Raw genomic sequence first — 20,490 nt, 5'->3', positions numbered from 1 at the left:
CTTTCCCCAGAAGAAATCGATTCTGTAACTCACCTTCTGAATCACTTTTGAAAATCATACTTATTTCTCTCCAGCTATCTGCCCTTAAATGAAGACTCACCTTGCCTCTAGATATGCATATTTATATGTTAATGAAATTAATACCAGACTCTCAAAATTAGCATGTATCACTATTTGAATATTTGTTCCTTCTTGCCGTGCTCTGTTCTTTTATTTATTTATTTATTTATTTTTTTTTTTTTTTTATTTTTTTTGAGTCGGAGTTTTGCTCTTGTTGCCCAGGCTGTGCGATCTACAGCACAGACTGTGCGCTGCAGCAGTGCAATCTCGGCTCAATGCAACCTCTGCCTCCCAGGCTTAACCAATGATCCTGCCTTAGCCTCCTGACTAGCTGGGATTACAGGCACCTGCCACCACACCAGGCTAATTTTTGTATTTTTAGTAGAGACAGGGTTTCACCATGTTGGCCAGGCTGGTCTCGAACTCCTGACCTCAGGTGATCCACCCACCTCGGCCTCCCAAAGTGCTGGGATTACAGTCATGAGCCACTGCACCCAGCCAGCATGCTGTGTTCTAATGCTGGAGTCAGCAGGAGATAGAGAAGTAGAAGGCATAGGCCCTGTCTCCTTTGCACTTACTGGTCACTTAAAAAGCGGCACTCTTTATATTAGGTGCTAGATGGTAGGATACAGACAGGCAGACCATGAGAGTTGCTGCAGAAAATCAGAGTGTGTTTGATGGGCCCCGGGGGCTGGATATGAGTAAGCAAAGAGTAGTCTGTGGGGGCAGTTGGGGCTAGCATGAGTCAGGGCCGAATTGGCCAGTCAGAGGTAGAGCATTCTTTAGCCAAGTGGCACATCCTCAGGGGATACATCTTTGACATGAACTTCATGACCCTGGCTGGGCCATGCTGTGATGTGGGTCCATACGTGGAACTCCAGTCTTTGGGGTGTGCTTACTCACAAGCAGGTGACTGACACTGCAAGACTAGAGTTGCTACCCGTAAGGCAGCACATCACAAGCTGAAGGGACTTTTCTAACTTCTGTGGGATGTAGTAACTCTGGACACTGGACCACCAAAGCAGACAAAATTATACATCTCTTTTTGCCTTCAGATAGAATGCATTTGGTAAGCAGGAGATAATCATAATCAGTTGACTTTGTTGTATGTTGCTTCTTTACTCCCTGAATCTTCTTAAAAAACATAATCGTTTTTATTCTTTATAATATATCCCTGTGAAAGAGAAGCAGGTGAAATGCTTACCTCCGACACACACATACACATATCCACACAGAAAGTTCTTTAGAAACTGAAGCCTAAAGGTGCAAAGTGATAGCAGTTCCATCACACAGCAAACAAATAGTACAACTTAGCTAAGAATACATGGGCTCTCCCCCCACCCCCCCAAAAAAACCCAAATCTATGCCATTTGCAAGCACTCTTTGCTTCACAGAGATGTGGCCCTTTCTTGCACAGTCTTTCCTCGAGCCATCCTTCCTAGCCATCTGTCTGACAAGACGGCATATTCAGGCAGGGTCAGCTACTGACTGACAGCAGCTGAAACATTGACGGAAGTGGGATGAAAAACAGCCTGCAGATGGGGTCCGGATGAGGAGGGGGAGAGCTGGGATTAGACTAGGGTGTGAGCTTTCAGCGCCCTCTTCCACTCTCTTCTCGCCAGCTGGAGCAGCAGATGACTGTTTCCTCTCACTCGGCACCTTCTTGGTTGGGACAGAGTGTTGTGTCTGTCTGTTTAGCTGCAGAGTGATCTGTTGAATCTGCTACAAGAATTTCCTGGCCTGGGACCTCAGTGGGGGTTGGGCCAAGCGTAGAAGTAGGGAGGCCACTAGTCTTGTTGAAGGTGTGGTCCCACAGAGTCTCCTGGAAGCTTTCAAGCAGGAAAATCTTCCCCCCATCACCCCCTCCTTTAGGTGAGCTGTCTGGCTGACCCACTCCATCTCCCAAAGTGGATACACCACGGCTGGGGGCACTAGGCAAAATTATGACTTGAGATTGACTCCCTCTACCCATTTGTGATTCTCCCTTTCTTTTTAATTTACCTTTCTCTTCTTCATCTGCCTATCACCTACAAAGCACCTTCATTTTTTCCAGGCCTGCTCCACTCTGATACCCAGCCTTTGTGTTTGTATCATATAATGTTTGGAGGTTAGTTTTTTTTTTTTGGTAACAGCTTTATTGAGGTATACATACATACTGAGGTTTACATACTGTAAAATTCACCCTTTTATGCTGTAAAGTTGGTTTTAGTATATTTACAAGATGTTGCATCCATCACCACTATCTAACTCCAGAATATTTTCGTCATCTCTAAAAGAATCCCATACCTACTAGTAGTCACTCCCATTCTCCCCTTCCCCCAGCTCCTGGCATCCACTATTCTTCTTTATCTCTCTATGGATTTGCCTATTTTGGACATTTAATGTAAATGGAATTGTACAGTATGTATTGTTTTGACACTGGCCTTTTTTTCACTTAGCAGAATTTTTCAAGGTTCATCCATTATAACAATAATATTACATTTTATGGATATACCATATTTTGTTCATCCATTCATCTACTGATGGACATTTGTGTTGTTTCCATCTTTTAACTATTATGAATAATGCTGCTATAAACTTTCATATACACATATCTGTTTCAGTTCCTTCTTTCAGTTTTTTTGTGTATATACCTGGGAGTGGAATTGGTGGTTCATATTGGTAACTCTATGCTCAACTTTTTGAGAGACTGCTAGATTATCTTCCAAAGCAGCTGTACTATTATATTTTTTTACATTCTCACCAGCACTGTATAAGGGTTCCAATTTCTCCACCTACTTGCTAACCCTTGTTATTACTGTCTTTTTTATTATAGCCATCCTAGTGGATGTGAAGTGGTATCTCATTGTGGGATTCCCCCCAACAGCGCCTTTCTCTTTACTGGGGAATAGTTCCAGTCTTGTGCACTCATTACTGTGAAGATATTAAACCTCTGGGAAAGATAGGGCCCTTCTCTAACTAATAACTGAATCTGGGGGCATGTCAGGCATTCTGGCAGGGTGGAGAGGAAGAGAGTTTAGGGACATAATGAACTTGCCACCTTTGGAAGCTCTACCATCGCAGAAGCAATCTGCTGTATTGATTGCTTTCCCTTCCCACAAAGAGACCATCAAGTGCAGAAGTAATCAAGTGAAGTTTTCTTTTTTTTTTTGTTTTTTGTTTTGTTTTGTTTTGTTTTGGTTTTTTTATTATACTTTAGGTTTTAGGGTACATGTGCACAATGTGCAGGTTTGTTACATATGTATCCATGTGCCATGTTGATTTCCTGCACCCATTAGCTCGTCATTTAGGATTAGGTATATCTCCTAATGCTGTCCCCGCCCCCCCCACCCCCCACCCCACAACAGTACCCGGAATGTGATGTTCCCCTTCCTGTGTCCATGAGTTCTCATTGTTCAATTCCCACCTATGAGTGAGAACATGCGGTGTTTGGTTTTTTGTCCTTGCGATAGTTTACTGAGAATGATGTTTTCCAGTTTCATCCATGTCCCTACAAAGGACACGAACTCATCATTTTTTATGGCTGCATAGTATTCCATGGTGTATATGTGCCACATTTTCTTAATCCAGTCTATTGTTGTTGGACATTTGGGTTGGTTCCAAGTCTTTGCTATTGTGAATAGTGCCGCAATAAACATATGTGTGCATGTGTCTTTATAGCAGCATGATTTATACTCCTTTGGGTATATACCCAGTAATGGGATGGCTGGGTCAAATGGTATTTCTAGTTCTAGATCCCTGAGGAATCGCCACACTGACTTCCACAATGGTTGAACTAGTTTACAGTCCCACCAACAGTGTAAAAGTGTTCCTATTTCTCCACATCCTCTCCAGCACCTGTTGTTTCCTGATTTTTTAATGATGGCCATTCTAACTGGTGTGAGATGGTATCTCACTGTGGTTTTGATTTGCATTTCTCTGCTGGCCAGTGATGATGAGCATTTCTTCATGTGTTTTCTGGCTGCATAAATGTCTTCTTTTGAGAAGTGTCTGTTCATGTCCTTTGCCCACTTTTTGATGGGGTTGTTTGTTTTTTTCTTGTAAATTTGTTTGAGTTCATTGTAGATTCTGGATATTAGCCCTTTGTCAGATGAGTAGGTTGCAAAAATTTTCTCCCATTCTGTAGGTTGCCTGTTCACTCTGATGGTAGTTTCTTTTGCTGTGCAGAAGCTCTTTAGTTTAATGAGATCCCATTTGTCAATTTTGGCTTTTGTTGCCATTGCTTTTGGTGTGTAGAGAAAGCTGCAACTGGATCCCTTCCTTACACCTTATACAAAAATTAATTCAAGATGGATTAAAGACTTATATGTTAGACCTAAAACCATTAAAATCCTACAAGAAAACCTAGGCAATACCATTCAGGACATAGGCGTGGGCAAGGACTTCATGTCTAAAGTGAAGTTTTCTTGAAAAGGCAAGACAAGAGCTGGGCAATGAAGGGTGGGAGGCCAAAGGATGTGTGAAGGGGGAAATGGAGAGGCTTCCTAAACTAAAAATATTAAATCCCTTCTGAAAAGCACCTTCAATAGTGACCTAAAACAAAGATGAAAGTCAAACCAATCAACAATTACTTTTGTTTAGCAATTCTGGAAAACGTGTTGCAGGAGAGGACACTGGAAATGATGGTTAAAATACAGTGGGAGCCATGGCAGTTCAAGCCTGTAATCCTAGCACCTCAGGAGGCTGAGGCAAGAAGATCAGTTGATCCCAGGAGTTTGAGGCTGCAATGAGCCATGATCACACCACTGCACTCCAGCCTGGGCAACAGAGTGAGACCCCAACTCTAAAAATAATAATAATAAAATAAAATACAATGGGAGTGTTGGCCAAGGAGTTCACTTTTTCTCTCTCTTCCATGCCCTTTAGGGGATGGAATCATAATCACAAATACCTTTGTGACCCTTCTGAGCATAAATCCACCTGTCTAGAGTGCTCAATAAGTCCAAAGTAGAGTCCATGTGTTTGGTAAATGGCTCTGGCTAGAAAGCAACTGCTTGGCTAAATCACACCTGACAGTCTTCCCACTGAGATGGGAAAATGGGGCAGATGGTGTTCGCCCAGGAGCTGAGGCATAAAAGGATTCTTAGTGGATATGATGGCTCAGAAGTGAATTTCTAGTTACCACTTGGGATCTGACAATTTTTGAGAAGTTCTACAGGGCTGTGAAAGACCGCACAGGAGTAAAAATAAACCTTGTCATTACATTACAGGTGTTGAGAATTTCTAAAATTTACAGTATATAATACTGATTGAAAAGTAAATGTCGCTGCTACTTTGGAGTTCAGCATAAGCCTTATACAGAGGCAGGGTCTGCCAGTGTGGTAAGAGGGTGGCCACTGTAAGGGTTAAGTAGCCCCACATCTCTTTCCCTACCAGCCTGCTTTCTGCCCTCCAGAAACCCTATCATTTATAGCTAGTAGTAAAAGAACAACAATTGCATTTATTGGGCATTAATATGTTCCTGGTACTATGCTGAACAGATTATATGTCTTACCTTGTTTGATCATCCCAACAACCTATGGGGTAGGTACCATTATCATCACCATTTTATAGATGGAGAAACAGACTCAGAGATGCTAAGAATTTGCTCAGCTAATAAGCAATAATTAGTAATGGAGCTTTAATTTGAATCCAAATGGGACACTCTGAAGTAAGGCTTCTCCTCTCCCTAGGACAGGTCTTGGAAGCTGCATTTTCAGCAAGTTCCCTCATTCAGGTCTTAAGTTCTAGAAAGTTTCATACTCTTTACCCTGTGCTCTACAGCCTCATTATGAATAAAACATCAACGGCCTATGTTACAATATAATTATCTAGAAAAGGACCCTGTTTTAAAACATTATCTACCATTTTCATTTCAGTATGAATTACTTAACGGGATTAGTATTAAGGCCTGCCAGCATGACCTCAATGTGATGGGCCACAGGAAAGTTAAGTTTTTATGGGGGAGGGGAGTTTGGGGAAAATCTAGAAATCGTTGGACTGTGCCCGAGGAAAGCAGATATAGTTAAGTCGTCACATCAAGAGGCCCAGGGGAAAAAGAAGTGAAGGCAGTTGAAGTGCTGAAAAGAAAAAAGAAATCTAAAGGTAGGCATCATTGATTCAACTGATGCACCCATTTGAAGCAGTACATCTGATCTCAGGGAGCATCCTAAGGAAAATGTCATCTGAATCCACGTAGCCTCAGAATATGAGCATTGTTACTTTTTGGAGGTGGGGGGAGGCTGCAGACACCTACTCTTCTTTGTTTTTGTTTTTGTTTTGAGATAGAGATTTGCTCTTGTTGCCCAGGCTGGAGTGCAGTGGCGCAACCTCAGCTCACTGCAACTTCCACCTCCCAAGTTCAAGCAATTATCCTGCCTCAGCCTCCAGAGTAGCTGGGATAACAGGCTCCCGCCACCACACCTGGCTAATTTTTTGTAGAAATGGAGTTTCACCATGTTGACTAGGCTGGACTCGAACTCCTGACCTCAGGTGATCCACTGCCCTCACCTCCTAAACTGCTGGGATTAGAGGTGTCAGCCACTGTGCCCAGCCCACTGTTTTTGATACATTCATTCTGCAATATGTGTTGCATCCTGGATGTATGCTCTTGCTTTGCCTCACTGAGATGCAGCTAGCTCCCAGCTGCTCCTCCCTCCATTACAGCAGTGCTCTGGTAGAAGGCCATGGGTGGTTTCCCACTAGCAACCTTATTTGTCTGTGTTCCTTCCATTTGGGCCAAGGACTAAAAGCCAGCTCAGATTTACACAATTACTTTAACACTGTTTAAGAAAGTAATGTGACAACCTCCACTTTGCCCAGATGGAGGGGCTCAATGATGTCGGTGGAGAGAACCCATTATTGGAATAAGACTGGGAACACAAAGTCATAGCTAGGATCTCTCCCACTAGTGGGAATACAGCCGGGCTTCTGATGACCAGCTTTGTAAGATTGATTTTCTATGGTTGGAAGGGACCCAAAATGTTCACCTAGTCTAGTCTACGGCCTTCAAGTAGAAGTTTTTTCAAACGTAGTCTTTAAATTTAATGAGGAATACATTTATATCATTCAAGAATATGAATGCATATGTATATGTATATGTATAGATTATATACCTAGGTATACATATAAAAGAATGCAATAGAATATCTTATTCACCCCTGTCCCACACTCACCCAACTCTCATCTTCTCCCTACAACATGTAGTTCCCCCCATAACTTTTAGTAGTTATATACCTTTCCAGATTTTTATGAAAATGTAAGCAAATACGAATATATATATTTTAAAAATATTTTTTATCTACATAAAAGGTAGTCTATTGTGCACATCGTTTTACCCTTGTTTTCATCATTTAATAATATATCTTTCTGTATTAGTGCACAGAGAACTTATTCTTTTATAGAACTACATAATATTTTGTTATAATAATGAGCCATCATTTATTTAACCAGATTTCTATCAATGGACATAGAAGTTGTTTCCATATTCAGCCATTACAAACAATGCTGCAATGTATAATTTTTATGTTTCACACATGTGCAAGTATATCTGTAGAATGAATTCTTAAAAATAGGATTGTTGGGTCAAATACATATGTATTTTTAAATGAACAGATATTGCTAAATTGCCCTTCATCGTGTTTAATCAATTCTTCACAGACTCACCAAGAGAGTGTTTTATTCAAACTTTTGGATTTTTCTAAATCTGATAAGAAAAATGATATTTCACTGCAGTTTTAATTTATATTTCTCTAATGAATGAGGTTGATTTTTTCATGTCTAAGGGTCACTTGTAGTTCCATTTCTGTCAACTGTCTATTTATATCCTTTTTCCATTTTTACCATTGGGTTATGAATCTGTTTCTTGTCAATTTATAGAAGCTCTTTATATATTAGGGACAAGTAGGATTTTAATCCCCAAACAGCAAATACGTGAAGAGATTCTATTCCAGTGTTTTACAGTGTCTTATGGCAGCAAACTCTTTCTTCAAATGAAATTTTAAAAAGCTAATAAAAACACATTCACTAATAAAGTAAGAGGTATTCTGTTGAAGTAGAAATGGGGAAGGGATTTTTTTTTTCACATCCCTCAAGTACCTCTGAAGAATCCTAAAGCAGCACAGAACCTAGTTTGAAAATAATTTCCCTACATGCCTAGTTGGCCTGTGGTTTCAGTTTCTAATAACTCTTTCAGCAAGGAATATTTTTTAGTATCTAACCTGAATCCTTATTGATGCAGTTGATACTCCTCCCCACTTAACATTGGCAATTTGTGATTATTTGACCTCTCTTCCATTAAGAACCTTTATGTGTTATTTAAATACATTATCATTTAACACCTTTTCGTGCCTTCCCCTCCAATGAAAGCAGGATTTTACTTGAAGTCAGGGTAATGTCCTATTTATCTTTGTAGCTTTAACGTAACATAATGCCAGGTATTGTCAATGTATAGTCAAGGATCTGTTAGTGCCAGGTATAGTCAAAGACCTCCACAAGTGCTTGTTGAATGAATAAGAAAACAAGAGAGAAATAGTGTTTTGACTCATGTCTCCATTGCACCTACCATACACATCAGTACAAAGCAAATGCCCCTTTCAATTAGTTATCATCCACGGAAATTGGGAAAATTCCTTCATATTCTTCAACTTTACTGCTTTCCTCTCTGTGACCTCTTTCTAGAGCAACATCATCTACCATTTATTGTGAATGTTATGTACCAGATACCTATGGGCTTTTTAAAATTAATTATCGCTGAACCTCACAGCCATGTAAAGTAGAACGCATACTCAAACCTTCCTAAGATCACAGAACCAAGACATGCCAAAGCTGGGGTCTTAGTCTGTTTGAACTGGTATAACAAAACACCACAAACTGAGTAGCTTATAAACAACAGAAATTTATTTCTCACAGTTCTGGAAGGTGGAAATCCAAGATCAAGGTACCATCAGATTTGTTCTCTGGTGAGGGCTTGGTTTCTGGTTCAGAGATGATGCCTTCTCCCTGTGAGCCTATATAGTAGAAGGGGCAAACAAGCTCCCACAGGCCTCTTCTAATAAAAGCACTAATCTCATTCATGAGGATGTTGCCCATTTAACCTAATCACCTCCCAAAGGCCCCACCTCCTAAAAGCCATCACCTTGGGGGTTACGATTTCAACATATGAATTTCAGAGGCACACAAATATTCAGATCACAGCAGCTGGGACCCCAGAGACCAATGTTTGCAGACCCCAGAGACCAGGCTCAGTTATTTTATCTTGCATCACTGTGAGATACGCACATAGAAATAGCATCCTATTCTAGAGGTTTCTTTCATGGCCTTTTTGTCATTCTCTCTTCCCATATATTTCTGAGACCTGGGGTAAAGCCCTTTAGATGATGTAGTTTTACTTTGTTGGATGTGTATGTCTCTCTGTGTGTCACGGGCAATTAAAGGGAATATAACCTCTTCTTTCTAGCCTTTACCTTCATTTCCATGTCCCTTCTCCACCCACCTCCCAGTAGCCTGCAAATGTTCTAGGACTGTATCAGTAGAATGACAGAGAACCAAAGAAATGCTAGAATCAGGCTCAGCCATCAGAAGAAAAGTAGCAACCAAAGTAATGGCAGCAATGGCAAAAGAAAAGATGGCTTGGTGTCAAGGAGATTAGCAACTGATCTCTGAAAGCTCTGGGGAGGTTAGTATTTATAACACTGGGAGCAGATTTGTCTGCTGACATACAAGCTGCTTTTCTGACTATCCAAGAACTGTCCTACTATGGAAATGATCATTTTATAGGGTGGGGAGAGTGGGGAAGACAGCAGTTAGCATGAGGACTTGGTTCCAGAGTGTGGGAAGAAGGGTAACACCAGGAGAGGAGGAAAGGTGTACAAAAAGAAGTGAAGTGGAACCACAGGCTTCTTGGTAAAATTTGCCAGTTGCTCTGAAGGACAAAAAAAAAAAAAAAAAAGGCCTGTGGCAGTTATTCACACTGAGGTGTTAGTGACAAGGTGTAAGTGTACCCTCTCATAGAAGTCTTGGGATTACAAAATGTGATTGCAAAAGGCAGCCATTTAACCTAGAGGAATGGACTTCCAATAGTGGCATTTTAAGCATCAGTGTGAGAAAAGATGGTAAGAGACATTTGGGATAAGGGGGTATTTTCTGAGAATCCCAGAAATCATAGTTCTGCTTACATATGAGATCATCCCTCACTTGGGGAGAAGAAACCTCCTCTTTCCCGACACATCTGTGGTCATATGGCTTAGTGCTTGTCTGCTCACCCTACGATGGTTTTTTCTCAAGTCCTCCTCTTAGTGCTAGGTGGGAATTTGACTGGAAACAGAAGAGATGGGGGAGGTTAGAAGCCATGCAGCCTGGTCATTCCTATTGTAGCATTCCCTGAGGGGCCCTGTAGCCAGCTTTGCTTTGAACTGATTTTCTGCTAGTTTTCAGTCAGGAACACTGAATGTGTTCCAAGGATAGTTGGTTACTAGCCCAGCCACCTTGGAAAATCTGGGAGAGGAGAAGGTAAAGTATGAGGTGGCTTTTCTTCCTTCTGCAGTTAGGAAGCATGCTGTGTTGGCCCTCTAAAGATGCAAGCGGAGATTTGAGTCCATATCGCATTCCTAGAAATATTAAGGCTTAAAGAGGTAAAGTGCCTTGTACAAGATTGTGGGGAGTCGGTACCACTGAGTTGGGATTATGACTCAGTGATCCTGCTCTGAAGCTTTAACACCCATTCTGTGAAGAGCACAAATTTGAAGGCAGGAAAGCTATATTTCTGAGTTGGCTCTCTTGTTAAACAGCTGTGTGACATGGGACAAATCTTTTGGAGTACTAGTAGCCTCATTTTCAGTAATTCGCCCCCCCACCCCCAACATACACACCAATAAGGGTGTTGGAAGAATGAAATAAGAATGAGAAGATGTTAAGAATTTTATTGCATAAAACTAGCCTTAAGCATGACCATAATTGGTTTCTTTTTATTTGATTCTATTGTGTCTTCCTGTCTTTCTCTTTCTCCCTATCTCCTGTTGAGTAGAATAATAGACTCCAATGCCAGGTTACTCAGAAGACTATTGCAAGGAAGATTCTCAAGATCATTCTTCCATTGGAAAATCTCACCCTGCAGTTGCCTTGCCATTGATCCCTTGGTAGAAGGCCCGGTTCAAAAATCAAGCCACATTCTTTTGAGGCAAAATAATTCCAAACTTCTTTTTTTTGTTGTTGTTTGGTATTCCAAACATCTGCCAGCTCCCATAAACGCCATGGCAAATATTATTTTGTAGGCCACTGTAGTTTTCCTTCACCACAAAATGTTGAGATTTGGAATAATTAGAGCCCAGGGGGGCAAATGGGCCTGCTTCTGTCCTTTCTCTGATGGGTTTCACTCATGTCTGCCAGCTGCAGCTGTCTGATTGTATACGCTTGTGGGCAGGGGCAGGGCCTCTTAGCCCAGACAGAGTCAATTAGTATGAGTTAAACTCTTCCTAGGAGCTAAGGCTGTCTTTATAAGGCAAAAGTAAGGAACTTTCTTTATATCCTGTAAAGGGTCATTAATAAGTAAACACCCTAAGAGTGAATTACTCAGAAATTGATGTTAGATCAACTTATATAGCAAAGTATAGAATTGAGTTAGTTACCCAAATAGCTGAAGCCAAAAGAAGTGCATTATCTGTTTTCTGGGTATTTTAGGCCACAACATTAGGGACAGCATAGCCTTCATGTTCTAGTGGTTTGGGTTTTGGTTTTTAATTAAATGGTCCCTTCCTTATTATAGGTTTGAAGTGATTGGCACTCTTTTTGATAGTGGCTATGAGGGAAGGTTGTAGAATCAGTCAGACATCAAGTTATATCTTAGTGCTGCCACTTGCAAGTTGTGTCACCTTGAGCAAGTCAATTAATCTCTTAAGCCTTAGTTTCCTCATCTGCAAAATGGGCATAATCATAATGTCTACATCAGAACATTATTAGTAAGAGCCAATGAGATTATGTATGTAAAAGCACTCACTCCTGCCTGGCACATAGCTAGGGCTTGATAAGTGGTATCTATTAGTGTATTATTATTATTATTATGGATGTTATTATTGTTAGCCTTATCATTTTCACTACATACTGAGAATAATTTCATTCTTTTTGTTTGTTTGTTTATCTGTTTGTTTTTTGAGATGGAGTCTTGCTCTGTCGCCCAGGCTGGAGGGCAGTGGCGTGATCTTGGCTCACTGCAAGCTCCGCCTCCCAGGTTCACGCCATTCTCCTGCCTCAGCCTCCCCATTAGCTGGGACTACAGGCACTCGCCACCATGCCTGGCTAATTTTTTGTATTTTTTAGTAGAGACGGGGTTTCACTGTGTTAGCCAGGATGGTCTCAATCTCCTGACCTCATGATCTGCCTGCCTCGGCCTCCCAAAGTGCTGGGATTGCAGGCGTGAGCCACTGCGCCCGGCCCATTCTGTTTTTTTTTAAACGGTTGTATTGAGGTATAACTTACCTACCATAAAATAGACTCATATTCATTACAGTTTTGACTGATGGAAAGAAAGGATGGTTCAACTCTCTAAGCCCCTCCCTAATGAAACACACAGCTCCCCTGATTTCTCTCCTTCCACTGTCTCATGGCAGGCACTTTCCAAGCTCTGGTTGTATCTTTTGTTGGTTTCAATTCCTTTTTTCACCTCTCACTAGCTTTGTGACTTCAAATAATTCACATAACCTCAGCAATCCTATTTCCCTCAAATGAAAATGAAGGTAAGAATTTACCCTACTTGATTCACAGGGTTGTTATAAAGCTCCATTGTAATAATATGTGTGAAATCTCTTTGTAAATGGTCTGCTGGGTTACTATAATTCACAAATATGAGTTTCAATAATATTCAAATGTCATATTGTGTGCTTCAGACATTAGATGCCTTGAGAGGTCCAGATTGTGGCTGGAGTTATTTAGAGAATGCTTCGTGGAGGAAAGGGGGCATAAGCTGAACCTTCAAGATCAGATAGGACTTCAATGGGTGGAAAAGAGTCAGGGAGTGGGCAGTCTTGGTGGAGGGATTAAAAAAAAAGCAAAACCACAGAGGCTGGAACAAACAGATAAGCACAAAAGTGATTTAAAATGTGGGCAGTGGCTGGGCACCATGGCTCACGCCTGTAATCCCAGCACTTTGGGAGAATGGGGCAGGCGGATCAGTTGAGGTCAGGAGTTTGAGACCAGCCTGGTCAACATGGTGAAACCCCATCTCTACTAAAAAAAAAAAAAAAAAAAAAAAAAATAGCCAGGCGTGGTGGCAGGCGCCTGTAGTCCCAGCTACTTGGGAGGCTGAGGCACGAGAATCGCTTGAACCCAGGAGGCAGAGGTTGCAGTGAGCAGAGCTCGCACCATGCACTCCAGCCTGGGCAACAGAGTGAGACTCAGTCTCTAAATAAATAAATGTGGGAGGGAATAAAGTTACCAGGGCAGTTATAATAGATGGGTCCCCTTCTGAAGCAACTGGGGGAAAAGATTAAATGAGATAGCATGGACTCCTTCCTTTCAGGAAAGATAATATCTTATTCATCTAGGAATATTAGCTCCATCTAGGCAGGGACCTTGTCCATGTTCTCTGATCCCTCTCTAACACATATTACAATTCCCAGCACATAGTAGGTGCTCAGCAAATGGTCAACAAATAAAAGGATAGATGGATGGATGGATGGATGGATGGATGGATGGATGGATGGATGGATGGATGGATAGATCATAATGTCAGCTGCTGTACTTGTCTGGCTGTTTTAATGTTATTCAAAATCATTGGCCACTGGAGCAGGGACTGTCTTAAAACTCCCTCTATGTAGTACAACCCCGTCTGCTGTTGGCATTTATGAAATTCTTTTCAATGATGCCAATACTCAGTGTGGTTTTTCTCCACCCTGTTCTAGAAGACTCCTTACCCCCAGTGAACAATAAGGTGACCAGCAAGTCTTGCGAGTACAATGGGACAACTTACCAACATGGAGAGCTGTTCGTGGCTGAAGGGCTCTTTCAGAATCGGCAACCCAATCAATGCACCCAGTGCAGCTGTTCGGTAAGACCCTACATCTTAACGTTCCTGCTAGGCCCTACTGAAATACAAGAGCTTCCTCTGTACTTGTACTTTCATTTGTGCCTGCACTGTAAGGTGTTTGAATAAAACATGAGTTGCATTAAATCATAAGCCTCCTTGCCAATCCAAACTCCCTGATCTTCACCCACCCTGAACAACTCTGTTGAAGGGCTCAGGCCCAATCATATCCCAGTCTTAAAGCTGTAGGACTGCGTAAATGGGCAAAGGTGAGCTGTTTGTGTTGATCGGCGCTCCTTTTCATTATAATTGTACCACCAAAGCCTTCATCTGAAGGACTCACAATTATTTGAAGCTTTGGGAATGCTATGGGTGGAAAAGTCACTTTGGCCATCTAGGGCTACTCACTCCAATTAACAAGAAAATGAATTGTCTGTTAGTTCCCATATCTGAAGTATTTTACTAACCAGTTAATTCCTAGTGCCCTGCAATGAGAAAACTCTCTATAAATGCTTGGTCGTGATGACCACCAGGACATTACTTGTCAGAAGAACTGCATTTACTTTACAAACAACGTATACTAATTATATCTTATCTAATATGCAGTCCAGAGAATATAATAGATAGAACTAGAAAATGGAGTAAAATGAGTGTTTAAACTGAAGCAGGAAGGAATGAAGTTAGATGTAGTAACAACTTTTCTGCCTGCAAGTGGCATTAAGCACTGGGTTGTCAAGGGAGGCTATAGAATCTCTTCCCCTTTAGGACTTTTAGTAAGAATATAGTATCTCCGTAGTTTAGGAGAATTTTCGTTGTGGCCTTGCTTTCCTAATGGCCTTCCAGGAATCATTCTAGCCCCAGAAGAATGTGCTTCTAAGAACTAAGAACAAGGTTTAAGGAATAACATTTGAAAGATAGAAATTTAGGAAATCAGGATTATTGCAAAGACAGATGTAACCAGCAAGTAAATTTTATCCTCTCCCTTGCCTTGTGCTAGACTGAGCTGTGGCCATCAGATCATCTTGTATAGTTTTGTATTACCCCAGAGAGCTTTTTCCTTTGGTTTGGAAGGGAGAGTCTAGTGAATATTACAAATGGAAGCTATGAAATAAATCTTCATTCCTTTAAACCCCCAATCCAGCTGGGGGACCAAGGATATCATGAACAGAGAAAAAAGAAACAAGACTATAATTGGTGGCTCAGAGGCTCATGGCATCCCTGACAGACTACTTTGTACCACTTTAGACCATGATGCTCAACTAAGATTGCTAACTTTTCTGTGGCTTAGTCTCTGGCATGGAGGAATTGTAGGAGAAAAAAAATAATGCGTAATAAAATGTAGGAAGTACCGAGAACTGACGATGGGAGAGCTGGAGGGAAGGACATGCCATGTTTTGAGTCCCTACTCTATGTCAGGTACTAAGTGAAGCCTTTACACTTATCCTAGATGCTTCTAATCTTAATTCTGTTTCTCCTTGGCAGGAGGGAAATGTGTATTGTGGTCTCAAGACTTGCCCCAAATTAACCTGTGCTTTCCCAGTCTCTGTTCCAGATTCATGCTGCCGGGTATGCAGAGGTAGGTGTGTTATATCCCAAGACCCATGGATGCTGCTATCCTGTGTAGTAGAATTTAGAAAGGAGGAAAATACCTGTCTAATGTCCTAGGGAAAGGTAATTTTTATGGTAGCCTTAGTTTTTAAAGGTGGTTTAATTAACAAAGGGAAAAATAAATAAAGCATTGATTTTAAAGGCCACAGCCTTTAAAAAAAAAAAAACTATACTGGATGGAGTGCTATGCTTCAGGGGAGGATGGGAAAGAGTCATCAAATGTGAAAGTGAATATGTTTATTTCTCCATCCTTAATCCCTTCTAGCTTGGCCCTTAAATTATTGTATCATAAAACACAGACTATTTTCATTCATAGCCTTAAAAGGAAGAATGGACCTTGCAAGGAATTGATGTGGCCATTATGAAGACTGTGCAGGGCAAATTTAGGTATACTTTTTAAACCCCATAATAAGATGGTGACAAACTCAATAAAAGCAAAACAGAAAGCATTTTCTCAAATTATATTCAAAATTGAATTGTCTTGTCACATCAGTCTTTTTTTCTTTAGGTTTCATTTTTTTTATAATGGCACCAGTTTTTTCTCTAGGTTCCTGGGATCAAGTGTAATCCCCTTTAATTTCTCCTTTGTTACCTCTTCTCAGATTACCAAATCTTTCAGCAGTTATCTGTATCTCTCCCTTTTCCCACTTTCCCACTTTCCCACTGGCAATATCCTAATTTTGTCCTCTTTCCTTCTATCCAGTCAACATGTTTTTTGACCATCTACTGTATGCTCAGCATTGTGCTAGAATTGGGGTATTTATATTGATAAATACAGTAGACATATAGGGTGGTGCTAGACCATATGGCATCTTTATGTGAGTTACAAAAAGTATTCCCTTACATAAGATACTTTATTGCCATTTTTCAGAAAATCCCAGGGAATGCACCTTTGTAGCTGTGGCATCCTTTTGCAGCACACAACCTACACAACAATATATATAGCATACATAGCAGCCAAGGTATGTTCTTTGCTCTTATGGAACTCACCAGAAAAGACAAATAATAAGCAAACGTGGAAATACAGACAATGCGAGTACTATGCAGAAAATAAACATAGGACTGAGATAAAAAATAAGTAGTTTATTTAGGTTGAGTTGTCAGGAAGGCCTCTCTGAGAAGGTGACATTTAAGCTGAGACCTGAGAGATAAAAAGAAGTCACCCATGCAAAGATCCCGAATAAGAGCATTCTAAGTAGAGAGAAAAGAAAGTTCGAAGACCCCAGGCAGGGAAGAGCTTAGAGCATTCAAAGAGCCTAAGGACCAGTGTGGATGAAATGTAGTGATTGTGGTTGAAACTGACATGGGATGAGGCTGAAGAGGTGACTAGGAGTTAGACCATGCAGGACTCTGAAGGCCATGGGAAGGATTTTGGATTTCCATTTTTAATACATTGGGAAGCTATTGGAAGGTTGTGAGAAAGAGTATGAAGTGATCCAATTAACGTGTTAAAAGATCTCACTGGCTATTATGTCCAGACTAGACTGGAGGGAGGCAATAATGCAAGTGGAGAGACTAGCAAGATGGTTAGGGTAGTACTCTTTCCAGTGTAAGAAAAAGGGTGCTTGGACTGAGAACACAGCAGTGGTTCAGAGTGGAGCCTTTGGAGCCAAATTGCCTTGATTCTAATCCCAGCCTTGCTACTTTGTAGTTGAATGACCTTATTCAACTTTTCTACCAATCTTTAAAGTGAGGATAATGTTAGCTCCTACCTTCAAGATGTTTATGAGATTTCAATGAGATAATATAAGAGAAGGACCTGGCACAGTGTCTTGTATATACTGAGGACCCAATAATTAAAAGTGGACAAATTTGAAATACATTTGGAGCCTTAGTTCTCAACTATGGATGCATATTGGAATTACCTTGGTAGATTTATACCAGATCAGGAGGAGGAGGATGTGATTCCAATATGCACCTAAGGTTGTGAACCACTGAGTTAGAGGAAAAAAAATTATAGGATTTGCTGGTGGGGGATGTGTAGGTGACTCCTATACATTGCTGCCATTTTAATCTTCCAAAAAGCGATCCATCACCGTGTTACACCCCTGTTCAAAAATTTTTATGCCAACATGTATTTGGACTTACTATATGTCAGACCCAGTTCTAACTAAGCATTTTACAGATATGAACTCACTTAATCTCATGACAACCCTATGTGAGGAGTACTCCCTGTTTTATGGATGAGGAAACTGAGGCAGAGAGAGGTTAAGAATCTTATCCAAGGTCAGGTAGCTAGTGAGTTGAGGAGCTAAGATTTGAATCCTGGCAGCCTGGCTCCGTATTTCAGGCTTTAACCACAGTGTTCTGCCACTGAAAGGGATGACTCCCTGTTGCCACTCAAATACATGTCAACCTCCGACTCTGACAGTGAAGGCCTTTCATGGTCTAACCTCAAGTTACCTTTATAGGTCAATATTCTTCCATTCATGCACCTCAGGGCCCACTGCATTGTTCCTGTGCTCTCTTACCTTTTTACCTTTGCTTGGTCCTTTCCCTGTCAATGTTTCTCACACTTTAGTGTGCTTCAGAATTGTTCAGAGAACTTGTTGAAGTTCAGATTCCTGGATCACACCTGCAGAGATTCTGATTTAGTGGCCTTGGAGTGGGACCCAGGAATCTGCATTTAAGCAGACCCCATCGTTCATTCTGATGCAGAATGGTGGTCTGTGGACTGTCACTTTGAGAAACCATTCCTGAGACCATGTAGATAACTTGGAACCATGGGTTTTTTAAAAACAATCTGAGTTTAGTGCACTTAAATTGAGCCCATTAAAATTCTGAAACCTGAGTGAACCAGTGGAAAAGCAACCAATTTCAGTTTCTGATTGGTTAATGCATCTAAGTCCAACCGTATGGCAACCAATTTGGGATGAATGAGTGGTGGCCATTTCATGATAAGGAACTGGGATGAAAAGGAGACAAAAGGACTGTCTAAGTAACAACTGCACATGTACAGGTGGGATGGAGAAAATGTTTCCTCTTTCTGGAAAATTCTTTTTCTCCATCCCTGCCTGTGGAAATCCTGCTAGTCCTTCAAGACCTAGCACAAATGCAGCTTCTTCAGATTCTATTGCAGGCCGTCCTCAGGTCACATTTTGATAAGTATTAGTTGGAAGGCCTTTCTTTTCTGCCTTCCCACTTCCATCCCTAATTTCTCCACCCATAAATCCTGCTTATCCTTCAAAATCCAGTCTAAATGCCACTTCTTCCATAAAACCTTTTTAAGTCCTGCAAACTAGAAGTAAACCTGTCTCTACTCTAGGACTCCTCAGCACTTAACCTGTGCTTCTCCGGGAGCATTTATCACCTTGTCAACTTCTGTTTTTTATTATTTGTGCCCATGTATTATCATCCCTATTAATGCATAAACTCTTTAAGACAGATACTCTTTTTCATTTATCTTTATTTCTCCCACTGTGCCAGGCAGAGTAGGTGCTCTTTAAATGAATGCACACTTGATTGAAATGATTACTAGAAATTTAGTCAGGATTTGAATTCGGTGCTACCAAAAAAGAATATGGTTGTTGTGCATTTTTCCCCCTGAATTACTGATTGACTGTGGTAGATGGTGTTGACTATACATTGATTCCTGGTCAATAGGAAATTACTTGGTCTCATTCCTGATCTCCAAGTTGTTTTCTTCCCCCATACCACTTTAGGAAACTACAGTTAACATTGCTTTTTGGAAGGACTGACTTTGTTTGGACTACCAGTGTATGCTCATCCCTTTTAATATACTATTTGCACCAGCCCTCATAAGTCAATATGGATTTAGTTACAGCCTAATTTGATTTATGCTTTGGTAAGGCCCTGGATCTTTCCATACATGTTTCTCACAATGTGTGTGTGTATATGTCTGTACTACAGTGTAGCTGGTACATTTCCATCAAGAAAGATGGATATTTTGTTCCTCACCTCCTTTCTCATCTTTGCCCCAACTTAATTTCAGTGTGGCTCAAAAGAAAGAAAGTCCATACTGAGCAGAAGTGTACATGTGGTTGCTAATATAACCAGCTGGTCACTATAATCCAGCTGTTAGGCTGATATTATTCCCTTTTGGGAAAAGGATATGTGAAATCTAAACTGGAAAACAATTGATAATAGAAAGGAAAGGCAACAGTGAAAAGACATGTCACTGCAACCTGGGGGCAATACAGTATAATGCAAAGGACAGAGGCTCTGAAGCCAGAAGGTCATAGATTTGACATTGCAGGGCTACCACCTACTAGTGCTGTTATCTTGGACAAACTAACCACCCAAAACCTTGGTTTTCTCAGGTGTAAAAATGGAGATTATGCTTACTACGTGTGAAATGGTTGTGTAGATTAACTGAGATGGCATAGAGTGCTAAGAGATGGCCTAATACAGAGTTATTGGTTTATAAGTAATAATTATTATATTTTATATAGTAATTACTATATTTATTACCCCCGAGTTAAGTAGCATTGCACCTTCTCCTCTATCTTTGATAGTTTTGCCTTTTTAAAATGTAATCTCCATAGACAGAACTTTAGTTCTAGTTCTTCTTGTGGTAACAGATCCTGGAACTAGCTATTTCCTGTACTGTTCTGTTGTTACAATTTAAATTTCTTTTCTTTTCTATGTCCTCAGAAGCAACAGATAAAAGCTAGTTATTACTGGCCATGTATTGTCCCTTTATATACTTGATAATTCAGTAAGTTCTTTCTTTGCAACCTCTCATCCAGCCTAAATGCACAGTTTTCTTTCATCTTCCTTTATAAAAACTAAATCCTACACTTTTATAAAAATTGTTGTTCTTTCATCACCTCCAGTTTCTCTGCATCTTTCAGCTGTGTATAATGTAG

General features: G+C 40.7%; 1 protein-coding gene across 1 annotated transcript in view; it reads left to right on the top strand.

Moving 5' to 3' along the window:
- The first annotated feature begins 703 nt into the window (after positions 1-703).
- The window catches only part of CHRDL1 (chordin like 1), a 60,044-nt gene continuing 40,257 nt past the window's right edge, over positions 704-20,490 (top strand). The window contains exons 1-3 of the mRNA XM_032757463.2: positions 704-761; positions 13,932-14,077; positions 15,536-15,629. Of these exons, the coding sequence (XP_032613354.2) occupies positions 704-761; positions 13,932-14,077; positions 15,536-15,629 (298 nt within the window). The remainder of the gene's footprint in view (positions 762-13,931; positions 14,078-15,535; positions 15,630-20,490) is intronic.

The sequence above is a fragment of the Hylobates moloch genome, unplaced genomic scaffold (assembly GCF_009828535.3).
Source record: "Hylobates moloch isolate HMO894 unplaced genomic scaffold, HMol_V3 SCAFFOLD_7, whole genome shotgun sequence".
Taxonomy (NCBI): Eukaryota; Metazoa; Chordata; class Mammalia; order Primates; family Hylobatidae; genus Hylobates; species Hylobates moloch.
This window is presented reverse-complemented; position numbering and strand designations above follow the sequence as displayed.